Source organism: Amphibalanus amphitrite, unplaced genomic scaffold (assembly GCF_019059575.1).
Source record: "Amphibalanus amphitrite isolate SeventyFive unplaced genomic scaffold, NRLGWU_Aamphi_draft 001064F_arrow, whole genome shotgun sequence".
In the NCBI taxonomy this organism is placed as follows: Eukaryota; Metazoa; Arthropoda; class Thecostraca; order Balanomorpha; family Balanidae; genus Amphibalanus; species Amphibalanus amphitrite.
The window spans coordinates 166,724-187,280 of NW_024882558.1; the positions used below are offsets into that span (position 1 = coordinate 166,724).

The window sequence follows — 20,557 nt, forward strand, 5'->3', positions numbered from 1 at the left end:
GGCCGCCGCGTGTCCCAGGAGCCCAATAGGCCGATGACCGAGTGGACCCAGTAACAATGGGTCTGACTGGCGGGACAGGGCAGGCGGCTTTTCAGGGCTGGGCCGCCTCATCCGATGGTGCCTGATTGACGATGTTGGACAGAAAATCGCGTTCAGTGAAAGTGTTGGATGTCGCGTGGCGCGTAGGGGCTAGCAAATGTGATGACATCAGACATGATTGGCTTGTCAGATACGGATCAAACAACTGTCTACTACCCATCGAAATTAATCACCATGTGTTTGTTATCTTGTAACGTCTTGCACCGACGACACATACAGCATCTGTTTTATGCCTGGTCGAAATCTTTTCATCTCCCTATCTCGTCTCTCTCTCTCTCTCTCTCTCTCTCTCTCTCTCTCTCTCTCTCTCTCTCTCTCTCTCTCCGTCCATCAGCTCGGTCTCCTGCCTCTTCCCTTCTCTTCTGTCCTCTTTAGCACAGATAGCACGCTCTTCACCATCTACCCGTCTTCCATGCTGTTATATAGAGCACCCGTCGCCCCACCCCTGTTTTCCTTATTGCATAAGTGGAGGTCATTATTTCCTTCCTCACATGACTCATCCCTTCTTCTTGGTCTGACCCATATTCCGGATTCCCTGTTGTTACACGGAAACACCCAACAGCGTCTGATCCTGCTCCCCATTATTGCACAAGGGCCTGCAACTTTGTCTCCATATCTGATTCCTTTTTCCATTTTGCAGATGAGTCTCCCTCCTTGTCTCTCCATTTGACCCTTCTCTCTCTCTCTTTCTGTCTCTCTCTGTCTCCCTCTGTCTGTCTGTCTGTCTGTCTCTCTCTCTCTCTCTCTCTCTCTCTCTCTCTCTCTCTCTCTCTCTCTCTCTCTCCATCTCTCTTTCCAGAGAAATCTCTCGCCTTGTCGTCCCTTCTGACCCCCTGTCTCTCTTTTTTTTTGCAGAGGGGGACGCCCGGTACCGTCTCACCGAGACGCTGCTGGCTGCCGAGCGGCGCTATCTCACCTCAGTGAGAGCCGTGGAGCAGATCTACGGCACCCCGCTGCGAAAACTGAGCTCCATCAGTGCCGAGGAGCACCGGCAGCTTTTCACCGGCATACAGCCCGTCTGCTCCGTCAGCGCCATGCTCGTCAACAAGGTGAGGCGAATTTACACGGCTGTGATTTGGTCCTGTGCGTCATGATGAAAGATAGCATGAGATATAAGAATGACAGAAGTTAGAGAAGATGTTTTGCTGGACAGTGAGTTCTGTGACCTGTTTATTTACAGTTTTCTGTGTTGTTGATGACCTAGCTTTGAGGTTCGCTTATTATTCTCCATTATGACGAATGTTGACAGTCTGGTCTGGTTATGACGCTGATAGTATAAATGAACCGTGGGACGTCTCGGACTTCTACCTGACTCATTGGTCCCTTCGTACTGTGGCGACAGACATCGAGAAGGGCTGATGCAATGCGGGGGAGAGTCTGCCCGGTAAACGCTGCTTTTGATATGAGTTCAAGCAACTTTTACTCACGTAGAATGCTAAAACAACAGTTCTAGCGAATAGTGTGTGAAAAGCTGATGAACAAGAACTCTGGGTAACAGGTGTATTAGACTGATCCGGTGGAATGAATACTGTTGACTGCTGCTGCTGGCTGCCGTTTAACGAACTGAGGGGTGATGATGGTATATGAGAAATAGCTATCATGGCTGTGAGGCTCAGGGAGAATGATCCTTCCGGTGCCCTCTTCAACAATTTTCTAAACCCGGCCGCAGCGCATCAATTTTCACAAAATGCGTAGAATAGTGTGACTTGGCAGGAAAATTTAAAGAATGATGATGCAGTAAGATGGCAGAGACCAGTAAAAGCAAGTGATGAGACCGAAGACGGATCTCGCTACAATTATATCCTCTGAACTTGCCTATAAATCGGATGGTATGAAAGCGAGACCATAGTACAAGTGACAGCAGCAATACTGAGAACGAATGAGCTGCCAGCCTGAGAAGAGATGTTTTGGTGGGCCTAGATGGGTTGGTGACAAGATCGTGGCAAGATGACGTGGCCTAACTGCTGCAATTCTAAGATATCTCAGTGATGAATAGTGACGTCTCCGTCAGGACATTACTTTAGCACCGGGCACGACCACAATGGCATGTTGTGGCTAGTGTTGTGTCTAACGGTGTCTACACTTACGGCGTCTCACTTCCATCATTTCTACCACACATACCTGTCATTATATCAGAGTCACGCCGCACCGAGTCCACTGCGGTACAGATTCTCCGTCATACCGACTCCCCGACCTCGACTCCGGACCCGGGTATAACTCACGGCGCCGGCCGGCCGGGTGCGCCGCGCGGCCGGCCTCAGTAGCTCGCCGTGCACTGTGATTACCGTCCGGCACATGAGTGGCCAGTCAGCATTGCTAAAGCGACGATGACTAGCCTGACGGAGGCCACTTTGCGGCCAGAGTGCATCGCGGAGTCGGCCCGGCTTCGAGCGCCGCGGCGCTGTTGTGGGCTTTAAACGCTCGCACGCGCAAAACCTACCCCTTTGCGTTGTGGCGGGTGTTTGTGCTAAAATTGCCGCGCCCTCGGCGACGGACTAATTGTAAGGGTGGAAGTAATGGACCCGGCAGTAGCCAGAGATTAGTGGTGGCTAATTCATCTCATTAAACGGTCTCATGTTTGCGTGCGGATGACCATCAATTCTAAGGCGTTATCTCACCGTCTATTTACATTTGCCCTATCTAATTAGGATCTGCCTGTCACACATACATGCTGCCATGCCGTAATAGTTGTCTCGGCTGATTTCTGATAACACTCAGAAGACAGTTTAGTGGCTGAGTAGACGTTATGTCGAGTCACTACTGTGGCCGAGCGTTTGCAGCCGTGTACTGCAGCCTCGGTAGCACCACTCGTCCTCGCCTTGACGAGGACACGCCCGAGGCCGAGTCTCTGAAGTCGCAGTAAATTCCGTCTCAGCATCACAAATCTCCGAGAAACCACTGCATATTCTGGTGGGAGGCTCCTGGAAAAGGCGTGCGATCTTCACTCGTTGCCGCTTGTCCAACATAACAGACGACGTGTCCCGACCGACCTCTTGACAGCATCCCCGCCTCTTGACAACAACCCCGCCCGGCAGTGAGCCTCTTGACGTCAATCCACCCGATGCATCGCTCACATTTGTCATGCAACATAGAGTGGCACCTTTCGAGGGACATCTGACGAAGACATGCCATCGTTGACGCCGTGGCTGGAAATCGCTGAATGCTTACTCACGGCCTTGCTGCTTCCCCAAGAGCTATAAACGGGCACGCGGATGTTATAAATTAGTGGCGGTGACCCTGCCGGTCGCTGCGGAGCGGTCAAGGTGGTCAGTCGGGGCCACATTCAGGTGACGTTCTGCTGTCGGGTCTATGCTGTCGCCGGGAGTGGCTTGTGCTGTTGCTAGTCACCGAGGCGTCACATTGTGGAGCTGAGCCGTGGGCTGGCGACACAGCTGAAACCCGCTGTCGTGTCACGGGGCTGCTAGTACATCCGTGACAGTCTGCCACGAGTCACTTGGGATCTGACTGGTGATCATTATTTACAGCTTGCCATTGTTTTGGTTGAGTGATCTGTGTCACCCACGATCCTTCACGTATGCAGAAGCCAGAAGCTGTGTCCCGTCGTCTCGGGTCAGTACATGACTCGAGTGAATCTGCCTGGGTGGCTTTGTTGTGAAACGCAGATGAGTGACCATGGGGACGAAGCTGAAGGCTGCACTCGCATGCACAAGGCCACAATCTGACGCTGACTGAAGTGATTCTGTCAGCCGTATATCGACATTGCAGCGAACCTGTCGGAGATTTGCACTTCCCGGGAACTGAATATCGTTGAGATGAGATTCAGCAGGTCTGCAGTCTGCACGCTGGCGAGTGCCGCTCGTTTCGCCAGCTGAGATTGAACGGTGCCGCGCACGGGGTGTTGTAAGCTGGCACAAACTCGTCGGCCATCTGCCTGACCTGTTACGGGTGGGCAGCGCCGGCTGCATAAGGCTGCCAGACCGTTTAAATGTCATCTGAAGGACCGGCCACCGCCTGCCAAGGTCGAGTTAGAGGGACCAGATGGTTACGGTTGGGGCCTGTGGGAGGGGTGCCGCTGTGTTGGACATCGGTGAAGGTGTTTGTGGGGAGGTGGAGAGGCCGTCCCCGGGGCACCGGGGCGGGGGACGAGTGAAGACGAATGTCCACCTCCGTCGGCGGCCGGCGAGCACTCTGTTAGGACAGAGGACAATGGCGAACGGACACGTTCCTAGAGGCGACTGCGACCCGTTAATGTATGCGCGTGTGTGCGATGGTGTCATGGTGATGCCACCAACAGAGTCAACAATGGCGCGGCGCCGAGCTGCCCTTACATTGTACCTGGTGTCACCGTTGTCAGTGGTGTATCAACAGTGTTGGCGGCGTCAACATCGTGACGTTCACATCGTCACTGATCCATGAGTTATATAAGTAAAGTCGGAAAGTTTGAACTCGGAGTGCATCAGTTATGTGACGTCTCCCGTTGTTTGTACCCCATTTCCGGTCAGTGTTTATTCCAGCGAAGTTTGCATTTCCATGAGATGTGGTGCCGAAGAAGGGGCTTCGCACTAAGAGGTGATAACCGAAGCAAGGGGCGTGATGTCAGAGAAGAGGATTCTATCGAGGGCAGAGCCCAATGAAGGGACCCGCGCGTGACAGAGCGCAAAAGAAGAGACCTCTCGCGGGACAGAGCGCAATAGGAGAGACCTTTCGCTGAGAGCCCCTTCGCGAGGGCGGGGCGCGAGACAGAAGACTTCTAGTCAGGGCGCGGCGCAAGGGACGAGGCCTCTCTAGGGCGGGGCGCGAGAGAGAAGACCTCTCGCGAGGGCGTGACGCCGTCCAGAGCCCGACTGGACCGAACTGAACCCTGTACCGTGCCGCTCGGCGGGGATTATCGCGGTCACGGCCGCCCCCGTGACAATGACGGAACGAGCCGGCGGATAAAAGGCCGCTTTTAAGTAACTCGAGTATCGGCCCGGATAAAGGCTGTCTCGTGTTCGGAGTAAACGGTCACAGCCTTGACTCGACGCGCGGTCGTGGCTTGTTAGATCCAGTAACGTGAGCCGAGACCAGGACTGAGCCGAATCTAGACAATGTGAAGGCCAGTTCCCGATAAAGAATTTCGTAACTGGGGACATCGCCGTTGTTTGGTCGCCGTCGAGTGCTGAGGTGACTCGTTAGTTCGTTCTGTCAGCCGCAGTTTTACATAGTCACCATCAACCACAACGGCGATTGACTGCGGCGAAGGCAAAGACCGCAGTCACCTCCGCATAGCTGCTCATTGAGGCGGCGGGGAGTAAGGGGGCCTGCTGAGGTGCCGTGCACGGCGAGCGGCCGAGGTGCGCCGCCTCTGCACGACTCGGCTCTCGGCTGCACGCCACTGGACGCCGACAAAAGGCGCTAATTGTCCGCCACCGGCGCCCCTCCCCCTCCCATCCCCAGCCAGGCTTTGACGTCTCTATCGGCAGTGACAGGCGGCGGGAGGAGGGTAGAGGGTGGGGGATGGTCCAGGAAGTACCACTTCTGCCTGTTATGTCCCCTCCCTCCCCCGTCTGCCTCTCTCACTCTTGATATCCGTTTATGGTCTAGCGCGATGGAAGGGAACCATCTATGGACAGTAGACGATGCACACTGCACTGCACACCAAGCAGGGTAGGTGTAATACTTAAGAACTATACTCCGTCCCTAGTTCAGAAGACTAACATGCAGAAAGTTCAGTGCGATTCTGATTTGACGATATCCGCTCCTCAAGCCTGTCATCTCGTTTGTAACAGTGCTGTCAAACGAGCGATGGAACCCGCCACTGATTTCAGGCTGAAGTCTGAGCCCTAGATCGCTAGTGCTGATCAGAACAGTTGCAGTGCAGTGCAGTGCAGTGCAGTGCAGTGTAGTGCTACGCTGATGTGAATGGGCGTGCGCACGCGTAGTCCGTGCAAGTCGCTGTTTGTCAGGTTTTTACTGCACGTTTTGTCGCTCATTATGCCCGGATTTGTGTGGTAAAAGGAGATGAGATGCTTACGAGTTACAAATGAAGTGCGGTGCGGGCTGGACAGATCGAGGAGGCAGAGATGTGTTCGGGGATTTATATAACTGCGGGAGGACCTGTTGACCTTCTGAGGTCAAGGTGACGGTCAGTGGCAATCTGAAGGTCTGCTGCGGCTCATATCGGAATAATGTGGAGCTTCTCGGGAGCGAAATGAGAAACACGATTTACGGCGCGATTCTGCGGCAGAGCTGTTTACGGATGCAGATCAGCCGCGATACGGCGGCTGCATTGTGAGAGAAACGTCCAATATTTTGTTGGCTGTGAGGGTGCATACAGACGATCACCGAGCATCCATATTTTCAAGATGAGCGTGCTGAGTTTTCCCGTTTAACGTCACAGCGCTGAGCCGAGAAATAGGTCTTGGGCTCGAGAACGCAGTGGTGAATCAGCGCTAAAATTACCTTCGGCCTAGCCCCAGCGTTCCAGTTGGTCTATTTCCAGTGCCTCTGTGTGTTTGTGTCTGTTTGTGCTGTTTTCCGGCTGGAGCGCCGCGTCTGCCCTGCTATGTTTGTTGGAATGGGTCACTCCACGGCGGGCTAATTTCGTCCCGGGAGCCAGGTCGGACGTTTTATCCTCTTCTGACATTGGCATTGACACTCGGCACCACTGCCCACACGTTCATCCATTATGTATCACCATCACATGACATAGCAGCGTTAAACTCTGATCAAATAGTGTGGGGTACAGTAAACGACCCAGGAGCAGGCTGACATCAGATAAGATACAAATGCGTCGCTCATTTACGGTTTGATGCTTCCAGGCTGGGTTTAAAGGGACCCTCCCACCTTCAAAAAAGTTTATGAATTGGCATGAAAGTGATGTCGCTCGGTTCAGAAAGAGCTAAAACGCATATCTACCAAATTTCACCGAAAAATATTCACCGGTTTTCAAGATATTAGACTTTTACTTTTGTTTACTTTTTTGGGATCTCCGCTGTTTCTAGCGACTTTATTTTAGAAGTGCGGCGTTTGCGGCAGATGTTGCGCGCAAATAGCATATACCACCGCGTGCTACAAAACGTTTTAGTCAAACATTTAAAAATCGTTAGATATTTGCACTGACGTCACACATTCAGAGGGTATTCCTAAGCATTAGCCCCTCTGAATCAAAATGCTGCAATTTTGAAATTCAATATTTCCGATTTAAGGCATTTCTCGATGTTGTGAGTGCCGAAACCGGTAATTGTGAGCCAGGGACCCCATTTTGGCTATCTTAACTCAAATCTAATGTTAAGGTGGGAGGGTCCCTTTAAGGCGCCGCCCACGTCAGCAAATTGTGGCGACCGTGGTTATATGCCGGTTCTGAGAGTCTGGACTGTAAAACTGCGCTGATAAAGTCGCGTCGTGTTAGAGGGATTAGCAGGCGACGGAACGTGATCGCACACATACGCCGGTAACTGTGCTATCTTAATCCCCGGCTGATGTGTGCGCTGTTGAAGTGTACCCACACAAATATACGCACTGATTTACGTTTATAATTAGCGGTTATACCAGCCCTTACATGAGGTTAACTCTGGCACGAAGTTGTAGGCTACTGATCAACGGAACCCCGCTTGGCGTGGACAGAGTGATGCCGCTCGTTGCTCTGTAATTAGTGGAGGTGTGATCAATGAACATGCAGTAATTGAGCCTGTTGGCAGCGTGCGAGACCCTCACAGCAGCATTTCCATTAGGCTCCCGGGGCCGGGTTAACGAGCTGCCGGCACATCCGAGTTATGTTATTAATTATCATACACTATGCAGGATGCAACCTATTGCCATGACCAGGCAGACCGTATTCCGGAATATAAATGATCCCGTACCTAAGTGGAATCTCCATCGCAACATCATGAACATGAACTTTTTACTGGTATGTGTTACTTTGGCTCGAACATCATTCGTGATATAATTGTCACAAGAAATTAAGCCGCTTTTAGCTGTGTTATCCGTAATCCAAATTGCAAATTTTAAGTGTCTTTAATGGAAATATTTTATTAACAGTACTGCTCCAAGATATGTTATCCCTACCTATCTGTCATTTAGGACTCCCCGCGGCCGCACCCGCCACCCATAACTATTTCATGCTACTGTAGCAATTATGGCACGTCGCTGAGCGATCTGTCCGATGTCTCTCATTCGCTAACCGGTGGTCTCACCTCATCACCCGCATTAGAGTTATTTCTGACTGCTGATAACTATGTCGGCATGTCAGCATGTGTGACTCGTACCTACATCAGCTGAGCTGGATCTGAAGTCGAATGAATTCTGGTCCCATCCTCTTAGGGTCGGCACTGTAGTACTAAAGAGCATGCATGCTTAAACGCTATTTAAGTTTGAAGAGAAAGTTAGTAAAATCCAACCAACTACTGCTAGATAAAGGATTAAAAAATAAGACGACCTCAAATCGGTTTTAGGACGCTTAAAATATACGGTGCGCACTACGCAACCACTTATGCTTAGGATAAACTCGCCTGCAAATGGCATGAGTCATGTGAAGTTTCCATTGCTGTTACTAGTACCTTTGTCATACCAAATGTTCTGCTCTCTTGTTCCTCCAGTAAAATTTGCTGGTGGAGCGCGTTCTTGGTTTGTTTGGGTATTTTTGTCGTTGGATGCTAATCCAATGAGGCCGTGGGCCGTGGGTTGAGTGGAAAAATAGAAACATTTGGTTGAGTCGGCTACTGAGGGGCACACCGCAGTGACAATACCCAGTGCCCACTCCCTATCCCGTAAGGACGAGCACGCCTCGGTGGGACAGGCCACCCATCCGTTTAAACGGCCACCCGTTGAAAAAATACCCATGGTAACTGGCTTCAGCAGTTGTCTGGAAGTTGCAGTGCCGATCTTGAGCAGTGATCTGATGGGTCAGCCTTAAAAGATCGATTATAATACTATTACTGTCTCACTCTCGATTCCTTGGTGGGTCGGGACTTCTCACGAGTGAAGCGCTGCTCTGGCCCCTAGTGGTGAGATACACAACCATCAGTTCCACAGACGGCCTCCAGGTGGCAGGCAGCTCGGGCAGGTCAAGCACTCCACACCGCCTCTCTGATCCGCTGATCTTGATCCTCCTGTTGTAGCCGCCATCCGCTGATCTCTTATTACAGCTTCTGTTCAGCTGATCCGTGTGTCACGATTTCTGTGTCGGCTTCTGAGCTTACCCGACTGTTGTGTTGTGTTGCTCTGCTAACCCCGGCCTCTTTCTTTTCAGCTCGAGTGCGCCCTGGCAGCCTGGGATAAGGAGGAAACTAGAGTCGGTAAGTCAAACACTGGCGCGTGGCGAGCCAAGCTTAGACTAACGCGGGGAGGAATGATAGGCTGCGCACAGTGGTCACAGCTCAACAATGATTAATTATTTGCACTGTGATTGCTTTTCTGCACGACATTTGACAAGTGTTCGTTACCTGACAAGGGAAAGTTGGGCAGCGCAATTCGCCATTTGCACCGTGCTTTTCATTACGAGTTTTGAAATTATTTGACTTACCAAACACCAAGTGGTGTGCTAGATAGATAACGGTCGTGTCCCTGTCCACTTTGCTACCACCTGTCTGGAAATTAGCCAGCGCAGTTTTACTGCTCTGAACAACTTAACTGCCAGGAACTTATGTCGGTAGGAAATTCTCCCATAACCATGCCTTTTTGTGTGCTATTTTTAGTGTTACTCACATTTAGGACACTGAAAGACGCATTTTCTGTCCTTCAACTGAGCAATGGCATTGTCTGTGCAACGTTCGTAGCGTGCTTACTGCTTATCCCCATCCGCGTCAATCTACATAGTCGTGTCTGAGTGATTGTTACGATGGCGACCTGAATACTAACCTATTGCTCAATTGGTCGGAGAGGTGGAATATTTTACGTTGACGTCAATCGTTATATAAGTACGCTTGTTTCCTGTTCTTATTTGACGAAGGATAGATAGAAGGTAATGCGCAATTTGTGGCGAAACGGTTTCGTTTATACAATGATTATTTTATTTGTCTTGCATATAACTCGCATGGGTGGAGAACCTGCCCCGGCCACCCCGGCCGTGGCCGGGGTAACTTTCAGCCGACCCCGGCGCGGCCGGGGTAACTTTTTCCACTTTTGTAAATCCTAAAAGCTGTCTCCATACGAAAAAAACTGTCATCTATGAAAGCGTCTCTCATTATTCTTATCTACCTTGAAAAGTTCTTGAAAATTCACTTTATTTTCATTTTGGAGCTTCTATGTTTTTAAGTCTTTTGATCGCGGAGCCCGACATGTTTCATCAAACAGAAGTAAATCATGTTTAAGGGCCGTTATCGTAAGATGGCACTGTAATAACATCACAAGACAGGACGAGGGTAATATCAGTGAGATAGAAGGACGAGCTGCTGGGGCTCAAGGCTCCCCAACTTAACCCGCGCCAGGGTGGTGCCTTAGCAGCCTTATCGTAACACGATGAGTCGAGAGGTGGGCTTTTCACGCTCCTTCTAACTCGGCTACTGGGCTACGAGGCGAGAAGCGGAACGACGTTTGAAAGAGCGACAAATGTGATCAGAGAAATCTGGTCATGTTTTAGGCAAGCTCAATAATAAAATCACCATAGATCCTCAAAAGCCAAATTTCTCTGATTTTAGCGTTCTCCGACAACTTTTCTCACAGTTCATGAACATAACGGAGCTTAAACACTGCAAACAAAACATTTGAATGCTCGTTTAAGGCTCGGTCGCGAATAATATATCAGGTGCGAGCTCAAATCAACAAGAGGGTCAACACGGTCAAATTTGACATTAGTTGTTTTGTGTGTGAAGGTTGCAACTTCCACGGAATAAGCTTTGCAAAGGGCATGATGACATTTTTAGCACGATCATCCAGCAAATTTGACCTGATGACCTGACCTAGCACTAGGCGACATGCGTCCGAAATTTTAAGGCGTGTTGCAAAATTGCTGTTACAATTACGAAATCTTCCGCACCTGCGTGCAGCAGTTTTCCCTAAAAACGTACAAACGGCAGACATCCATTATTTTATGCCACAGAATAGGGGTTTGTTGATAACCGTTGACAAATATTTGAGCATCATCGTCTTTCTGACTTTCGGTCGCCGGCCGGGGTAACTTTTTCAAACATTCTCCACCCGTGATAACTCGTACTACCCAAAGTTATTGTTCAAACAACTGGTTGCTGACACTATAGAAGTGCATATACACTAGTTATTATGAGTAGCTAGAAAACAATGTTTAAACAGCAAATAATGGCCAACCGCCAAAGAGCAGCTCACCGAAGTCGCTATACACTCGTTTATAACCACTTCAACAGGAAGCGTTTAATCGACCCACCAGCTGAACGGGACACCTCAGCTCTGCTGCTCCAGTTTTTGTTGCACCTTATGGACCCATGCATCTAGTTTTTGGTGTACCCCATTGCACCCATTCCCTGCCGCACCCGTACTACACAACGCGGCGTGGGTGCAGCTATTAGTGGTCACTTACCGTGACCCAAATGGGCGCATCGGCAGACCCTCCGCACTGGCCGCAAGCGGTCTGGGTCGGCTCCAGACCCGTGAGAGCCCACAGTTTGTGTGTCACAGAGTCACCGCCGCCTCCGCCGCCGACGGGCAGTGACGTCAGAGAAACGGTAGCGTCGTGAGCGACGACGCGCAGTTGAGCGATAGTGGCCGGAGTGACGACGGTAGCGGTTGAGGTAGCGACGGTAGTGTCTGGGGTAGTGACAGTAGCGGTCGAGGTAGCGACGGTAGTGGTCGGGGTAGCGACGGTAGTGCTGCGTGTCGAAAGGCGTGATGACGTGTGACGTCGTGACGGGTGACGTGATGGATGGTGTGACGGTGTGATGAGGCGTGACTATTAGGGTAAAGTGGCGTTTGAACGGTGTTAAGCGTGACTGGGTGGTGCGGAAAACTAACTGAGTGACATCGAACTGGATGTGATTGATTGCCACCCACGCTAACATAGTGAACAAGCATGAGCTCCAAATGTTTTGGTAAGCACTGCATTGCGTTTTGTCCTTCCGACCAGACCGTCCAAGTATGAAGTGTGAGTACAGGCAGTCTCACTAGTTGAAAGTGATGATAATGATGAATCTCAACAATACCATAGATATAATGTGTCGGATGCATCAACTCTTCTCGACCATCGAGTCCAAAGCACTTGCCAAAACGTGGACGGTGGACTGCTCGTGAACATTACAAAAGCAGCTTACTATGTCCGAAATTGTTTTAATCCCTAGATTAAGTCACGAAGAAAGACGAAAATGGCACCTTTTGGCATCAGAATTTTCGGTGACTTCGGCAACTATCCCAATTGAACTTTAAATGTCATATCATAGCTGCTCGAATGCCTGATTTTTCTCTCCGCGGTAAGCTAAAGCGCAACATCAAAACGCAATCCCTGACCTCGAACCAGTGTGCCTCGATTGGAGTTTTCCGGCTCAGCTCAAACGGCTGAATGGGACGCTGAATGGCAACAATTTAGCTCGATTGAACACCAAGCTGCGTGTAGGACTTGACACTATGCCGGCAACGGACGTCCGAATGCTCTTAGTTGGTGACGACCAGCTCTTAGCTCAAACATGTTTGCTTTGGTGAGAATGTCAAATAAATCGTCGAAACTGCAAGTATTATTCATCAGTCCTAGCAAGTGATGCCCAATATTCCCATATACGCTTGGATTGTTACGCGCAATGGCCTGCGTTGTAAGCGTTGTCAGACATTTTTTTGTGCTCTTGTCTTGTGCGTTTTTCTTGTATATTGAATTTTCATTCGCGAAATAACATTGTTTACTGTTTTTCAGGTGGTCTGTTTTCCAAACAGCTCTTGACTCAGTATGAAGACTACAAGGAGTTCTACTCTCGGGCCAGAGAGTAAGTATAGCCATAGTTCACCGTGTCCATAGACTCGAGCACCATGACTAATCGATATCTAGACTATTGCCTTTTTGTTATCATTTTTGGGGTGGGACATGGTTGGCTGTTATAGTGAACGTTCAGTGAGTCATCTCATCGATAAGTAATCCACTGCACCAGTTACAAACGCCACTTTCAAGCCTACTTACCCGCTTACACATAGCGTCAAGCCTGTAGGTTGTACAAATCGGCGCAAGTTCCCCCATAGAGATCTTATATACATAATATGTATATAAGATATATACATATGTATATATATACATAATGTATATATATACATAATGTATATATATACATATATATATACATGTATATATCATAATGTATATATATACATAATGTATATAAGATCTCTATGAGTTCCCCTCCCACACAATACGATTCACCGGAGTCTGTAATGGATACCACTGACGCCACAAATTATCCACAGTCACTGGGAACTTCAAACGAAAGTTACCATTCCCATTCCTAATTCCCGAGTAGTTAGCCGTGAGAAACACACTCACGGTAAAGTGTGACGCTTCCAATCGTCCAGTCCCAACTTTCGCCATTAATTGATGTATCATTGTATAGGCTAAGGTTAAAAATGTTTGAATATTTTTCAGCCGTAGGCAGAAATTCTAAAGCTTTGAAATCTGTTTTAGCTACGTATGAAGGCGAAGTGTATCGCTTTTCGTTTAATTCATGGTAAAGTCCTCCTGCAAGTAACATTTGACGATTTAAGTTGAAAAGATCGGTGTTTTGTGATTAATGACACAATTGCTCTTTTTTTGCCAAAACCTTTCTATCATGATAAAAAAACTGAAGTTATCTTATGACGAGACAGTAAACGGATATGGACGACTTATTTGTGTTTATGGGTTAAATGTTTTTTTTTTCATACAAAGTGAAAAAGTAGCTTAATGTATCTCTTTTAATATATAACTTTTTGTTTTTTCTTCCAATACCATGAGTTTGAATGCGTCTAAGATGTCTACGCAATTAAATGAACTGTGCACTTTTGGTGACACGGTTATAGTATTGATGATTTTATATATGTGCTATGTTTACACTGTAACGTTTGCTGTTTTTCCCCAGGCTTCTCCGTGAGAAGCAGACAACGGACGAGGAGTTTGTTGAGTTCTGCAAGCTGCGGAGAGGCGCCGCCAAACACACGCTCGATACTCTGCTCAGCTTACCGGTAAGTACCAACGCTCCAGAGACAAACGTTGACGTGAATTGACTCTACGATCAGCTACCCAGCTTTTTTGAAAGCCAGCCAGCTCCCATTGCGAGCTGCTGTAAGGGTTTCAGGTTTGCCCATGCCGTGACTAGGTAATCATGCAGGATGCTATCAGCCAATCTCGTATTCGAGAGTGTCAGTTTCAGGGCATGTGCCGTGCCTATCCTAGGGCATGCCCTCGTCCATCTATTGAAAGTCCAGCCTTCCTTTCTCCCTTTAGATTGGTCATCTGTAGGCAATAACTGACTGATAACTACCGTTATATTGAAAAGAATCGCTTCGCTCGCTGCGCTCGCTCGCTCGTAAGCAACACAAGATGCGAATTAATATTAGTGGCATGGACCACCGAACCATGCCAAATGCTATACAATTGCATAGACCCTGTTCGGTAGAAGCTCTCGTAAGGTGCTGCCGACGCTTCTCGACCGAACTACTGGTTCGTCGTCTTCCCGCTAGGTGTCGGGTGAAAGCGCAGCAGCTATGGCAGCAGCGCTCGAATGCAGAACGACTGCGTTGGAACGATCTCTGAAGCTATGGGTGATACGGTAGCTATGTGTCATTGGCCTGATTACAACAGAAAGGGTGTCGCAACTGCTGCCTTTTTTCTTTTGAATCAGACTAAACTAGAACAAATTCTTCATGAGCGTGACTATCGATAAACATTCATATGTCCACACAGCAAATACCAGCCACATTTCCCTATATTTACAGCCATAATTAATGCTTATCGATATGTCGTCGGTTTTCCTAGCTCTGAGGAATGTCTTAATGACGACAGCCGCTGCCACAGCATGCAACGTGTCGGGTCGAGAGGCGATTTGACAAAGCGATGTCATTCCGTGGAAAACCGCGACAGCCACTGCGCTACATGCTGAGCTGCATTTGCCACACGTGCGACGAGGGAGCGCCTCAGGTGCAAAGAACATTGTTGTGTCGTTTTTCTACTAAGTGTGGTTATCACAAGGGCTGCAACAGCACATGCCAAATGGTCGAGGCAACCAGACAGTGGCTTTTGTGGGCACATTTTTTAGCAGGGAGGTGAGTAACTTCCTGAACTTAACCCAAGAATGGGCTGCGCCTGGGATATTTCTGATGCACCGTGGATGCGTTGTTACGGAGTTAGACGGGTACATCCGTACTGAGAATCAGATGCATCACTGAATGCCATTCGTGAATCAGTCCAATGTTTCAAAGCGTTCAGCATTGAACCTGTCCCGACGAATCCTGATTTAAAGGCTAGACATATGATTTGTAATCGTGGACCCATATGTGTCGCTATTTTGGCTTTCTGTCTTTTTTCTGGGATGAATGGGTGCCTACAAGGTTGTAACATTTTCCGCCGAAATACCTGTGAAAGTTGTGACAGACGGAATAGCTAGTCTTTGGAAGACCTCATTTTGTCGAGATCAATATATCGCGAACAAGTGCCTCTTAACCGTTTGATGCACTATTCTAAGTACAGAAAATCACATGCTTCCCTATAAGACTACTCTCGAAGACCTCTATTTTTTGCTCTCCCTCTCAATGGAAAGGTAACCGCAAAAGGGAGCAAAAACGGTATCCATTCGGCGACCACTCGTCTCTTCCCATTGAGACAATCACACAGTACGCTGATGACACCCAGCTACTTGTTACTGGCAAAAAGAATGAGATGGCATCACTCATTCGCCGCATGGAGACTGCACTCAACACCCTTAGTCAATGGTTCGTGCAGAACTCCATGAAGATAAATTCCGGCAAAACACAGCTTATCACGCTTGGCTCACGCCAGATGCTACGCAACATGCCACCCATATCACTCACCTTGAACGGATGCACCATTCACGAGACCGATCGGGTTAAAAACCTAGGTCTGACAATCGACCGCACGCTCTCCTATGAGCTACATATTGACCAGCTGGTCGGCCGATGTACTGGTCTCCTCATAGGCCTGAGTCACGCTAGGCATAGGCTACCGAATGAGACACTGTCTACCATCATCAACGCACTGGTGCTGTCAACAATTAGATATTGTATCAGTGTGTATGGCACTGCAACCGCTACGAATATGTCCAGAGTGCAAAAGGTGATCAATTTCGGTGCAAGAGTGATTACGGGACGGCGTAAGCACAACCATATAAGTGATGCGCTCACCGATCTAGCCTGGCTTCCAGCGCGCGAGTTGGCAATGTACCACACTCTGTGCCTTCTCAAGCGTATTATGGTGACCGGCGAACCTCTCGACATTGCCGAAGGGCTGGTCTCGGTGGGGCAGAGGAGAGAGCGGAGCACGCGGCAGGATGCGAATTGCGAACCTCTCCCTCCCTCGCATACGATCCGAGTCCGGCAGGAGGCGATTTCGCTACCGGGCTGTGTCTACTTTTAACGAGCTGCCAGCGGCCATTAAACTAAAGACACCGGGTGCTTTTAAGGTACATGTAAAAAAGCACCTGGGCCACTTTTAGACAACAAGTGTTATGAAGTGTGTGTACCTACTCGTACGTCTGTGTAGTTTTTGAATGATTGTTCATCACGTCCCTTCATCTGACTCGAACTCTAGAATAGCCATGTTATGATGGATGAGTTTTCAAGTGTCAATACAATACAATACAATACAATACGACGGTGCTCACAGCCTACAAGTGAACTTGCTTTGTCCTAGTTATTTGACTGAGGGTAATTATTGAATTATGAACGATCGGACAAACCATGGAGCTGAGTGAACCGAGCAGGGGTGGTTTGAGCTGAAGCAGCCGGCAGCAGCTTTGAACCGGGCTCGACAGATGGCAGCACCGGGCCAGGCGGCGCTGAGCGACCAGGGGCTGCCTGGGCTAATCGGCTACCACTGCACTGGCACGTGGGCGACAAGAAGAGAAGCGAGAGTGAACCCCAATCAGCGGGAGGCTTGCCCGGCTGACACCATTATGGTCAATCTTATCTAGGCAATTCCTGTTCAGGTTGTGTTCAGCCTCGTAACATTTCTTGCGCCTGTTAAGAGTTTTAGTTGAGAGCTTAAAGATCAGCTCAAACGGTCGGTACAATATCAGTGCTGACTAGTATGAATAAGACGTAATTATTAATGAGTTTTAGATGAAAATGAACAGGTGTCGGCGCAGTTGCAATAGGTAATCGATGTTTTGTCCTTGAACGCCACATTTTCAAGCCATTTGTCTCCTGTAATTGAGGTGGAGACGGTATCGGGCTGATAGATCTGCACATTAATTAGCGCACGACGCCGCTTTTGGCCGGAACTTTCATCTCTTATTCATCTTCTATTCATTGTGCGCGGAATTTCCTCAACTTTGTTCATCACGCGCCGTCCTTCTCTCATTCTTTGTCCTCTGAAATCGGTGTTCCTCTCTCCCCCTAATTTGATGTAAGTCCAGGCAGTAATCGACAGCGAACAAACGCTCCATAAATCGACCCCGGCGATAGAGCGTGGCAGTTAGCGGCACGCGGCTCAGTGCAGAGCGGCCCTTATTCCGGGCGCTGAGAGTCTCCCCTCCCTCCCTCCTTCCGCCGCCCCGTCCCAGGCTGACTTCACGGCCGTAACGATGATGGCCCGTCTTCAGGCCACTTAGCGCGTCACATACCAGCCGATGACCTCGAGTTCGGCCCGGTCACCGGCGCACGGGGCGCGTCCTTCCCACGGCCGGCGATGGGATCGCTCACTGTACTTCGACAGGTGCTTGAAGTGCCCAGTAATGGCGTGTAGTGAGGCAGGTTATGACGCTTCAAGTAGACCACGACCTGAACCACAATGCCGGCGCAACGATAAAGTTCGTGGTCATGTGTAGCAGACGTAAGCCGCTCGACGTTGGGCGTTCTCGCCTATTCCGTCCGTCTTTCGGTCTGTGGACGCGTCTGTCTTCCAACCCTCACCGCCATCGTGAGGCGTAGATATGAAGCGGGGCGGATCGCTTTGCAACGTAAACAATAATTAGGCCGGTGAATGCCGCGCCGCCTCGGCACCGACCGCGCCGACCGGTCGGCGTCCGTCCGTATGCAGACAGACGAGCTACGGACCCGGCCGACCGGCCGACCGGCCAGGCGGGCGGACGAACCGGCGCGGCGGCTGGACGGACGGACGAACGGAGGGACGGGCTCCCTCACCAGCCGGCGCCGGTGGCGGTACCCGTTTTGTGGCGTCCGTGCGCGCGCCGGGCCGGAGGCGCCGAAGGCCGGCCCTGGAGCTCGCTCCGCGCTGCGCAGTCGGCGTGAAGGCGAACCTGACAGCTGGACGCTCGGGCGATACCATCTTGGTTGGGGAGACCGTGTCTAACTCGCCGGCTGTGGCTGGACGTTCGTGGTGTAATTGCAGGAGTTCCCTGCTCGCGGCGGCAGAGCTGTGGCTTTGAATCAGCATTGGTATTCATATCCCTTCGCTCGGATATGATTGGTATTGCGGCGAACACTGCCCTTCAGTGGTGATATGGGGCGGTAAATCCGTAGCTAAGACGGCGATTTTATTACAGCAGGGGTCATCAGTCATGCGGTGTGACAGTCCCCTTCGGCTGTCACGTGCCAACCGCCTGTGGGCCGGACGGACGGGCGGACGGACGGACAGGCAAACGGATGGGCAACCGCCATCGCCGCCGCCGCACGCCGGCGCTCCTAGCTGAAACATACCGGCCTAATGACAGGCGTCCTTTGTTCTTGATTGAAACGGCGTTTAATTTGTGCGCTCAGGGTCGATGGCAGCACATCAGACGCGTCAGAGTCCCGTCACTGGAGACTCCCCTCACTGGAGACGTCCCCTCAGGAGACGGGGGACGGAGTGATGAGAGGCCCTCAGCCACCGCCCACCGCCGTCAGCATCTCATCTGTCGCCACTGAGACTGCGCCAAACCGCGGCCATTTTTCCATAGCCGAGACTGGATTTTATTCAATAGCCGTGTCGCGCCCCTGCATACCACTGCAAGCAATGGCAGATCCGAGCGCGCCGGCACATGCATGTATAAGTTGCAATACCGGCTGACCTTGGATGCGGTGATTGGTGGCCGACGCTGAGCCGAGCCGCGAGACGACGCTTCGCTGTGACGAGGCGAGACGAACTAGTGAGAGCTGAGCCAAGCCGGGCCGAGACGAGAGACGAGCCAAGCTGAGACGAGTCGAGACTAGACGAGACGAGACGAGACGAGACGAGACGAGACCCGAGAGACGGGAGCCGAGAGCTAAGATACGAAAGCTGAGAGTGGAGGATAGAATTTGTGGGTGGTGAGCCGTACCAGCCGAACCGTACTCTATTCTCCATCCTTCTTACACCGCTAGGTGAGGGGAGGGGATCTCAGCTGGAAATTAATTCTCTCAGGCGTGACATCTCCAGCCCGCCCACTGCGTCCCGGCGTCCAGTATCAGGCTCCCGGTCGACCCCCGCTGGGCGTGGTAGGGGTGACGATGACTATGTGGCGGCGGTGGGCGGCGGCGGCTTCTCTTTGTGGCGAGTCCAGAGGGTGTTGCGCCAGTGCCGAGTCACACCAACACCGCTGTGTGGGTGTCCGTCCCCGGCGCGCCAGTGCCCTCCGCCGAGGTGCTGGGTCACGACTGCGCTGATGCTGGGCCAGCTGTGGGCTGCTGCTGGGCCCACTGTGGGCTACTGCTGAGCGCAGCTGCGCTTCTGCTGGGCCAGCGAATAATCGGCTGGACGCAATGACGCTGCACGATCAGCCTGCATCGGCACGCAGATCAGTTCACGGCACGCACTCGTGATCGGGATGGAAAGTTCTCCCTTTGTTCTGTCGAAAACAATTAGTGTTTGAATATTGCTCCGGAGTCGAGGCAAAAAATTGATACAAATTCCAGTACAAAGCGTGACACGCATGGCTTTCTACAATCCCGTATATCATTTTCAGCCGTTTCGCTCTCTTTGTTTTCGTTTGTGTGTTTTGGTTGTCATTTAGCTTGTGTGTTTTGTCTGTCACCTGGCGACCAGCAGATGGCGGCGCTGTCTGACAACAAGCCATTCCATCTGTTGTTTGTGCTGACGGACTCGGCTGTGGGGCGGCGCCATGTTGTGTGCCATGGCTGAGAGTAGGGTTTGGTCAAGGCTGCAATCAGTAGCGCCGTCTGCGTTGGTTGATCAATCCTCCCACCTCACGTACCAACTGAGGATTAGGTAACCGCCGAACGGTGGGTAAATGATGAGATATTGCTTATAGAGCTGGGGAGTGTGTGTAGTTTGTCATTGTTTGGCCCACGCTGAGTTGCATGAACATTTATCAGAGCCAGACGAGTGTTTTGATTCGCTCACATAACAGTTGCTATGTTTGGACGTTAGTAAAAGTAGCCTGACCATAAACCATAAAAGTAGCCTGTGTGATAATGGCAATATTAGTGCACTTGGCTCACGCTGCCTACCTAGCTACGTTGCTTGTTCAACGACGATCATTACGGAGCG

The 20,557-nt window shown here is 50.5% G+C and overlaps 1 protein-coding gene across 1 annotated transcript in view; it reads left to right on the forward strand.

Annotated features, from left to right (window-relative positions):
- The window catches only part of LOC122369708, a 64,685-nt gene that overhangs the window by 36,102 nt on the left and 8,026 nt on the right, over positions 1-20,557 (forward strand). Inside the window, exons 2-5 of the mRNA XM_043344625.1 lie at positions 955-1,148; positions 9,290-9,335; positions 12,848-12,917; positions 14,037-14,139. Coding sequence (XP_043200560.1) covers positions 955-1,148; positions 9,290-9,335; positions 12,848-12,917; positions 14,037-14,139 — 413 coding nt within the window. The remainder of the gene's footprint in view (positions 1-954; positions 1,149-9,289; positions 9,336-12,847; positions 12,918-14,036; positions 14,140-20,557) is intronic.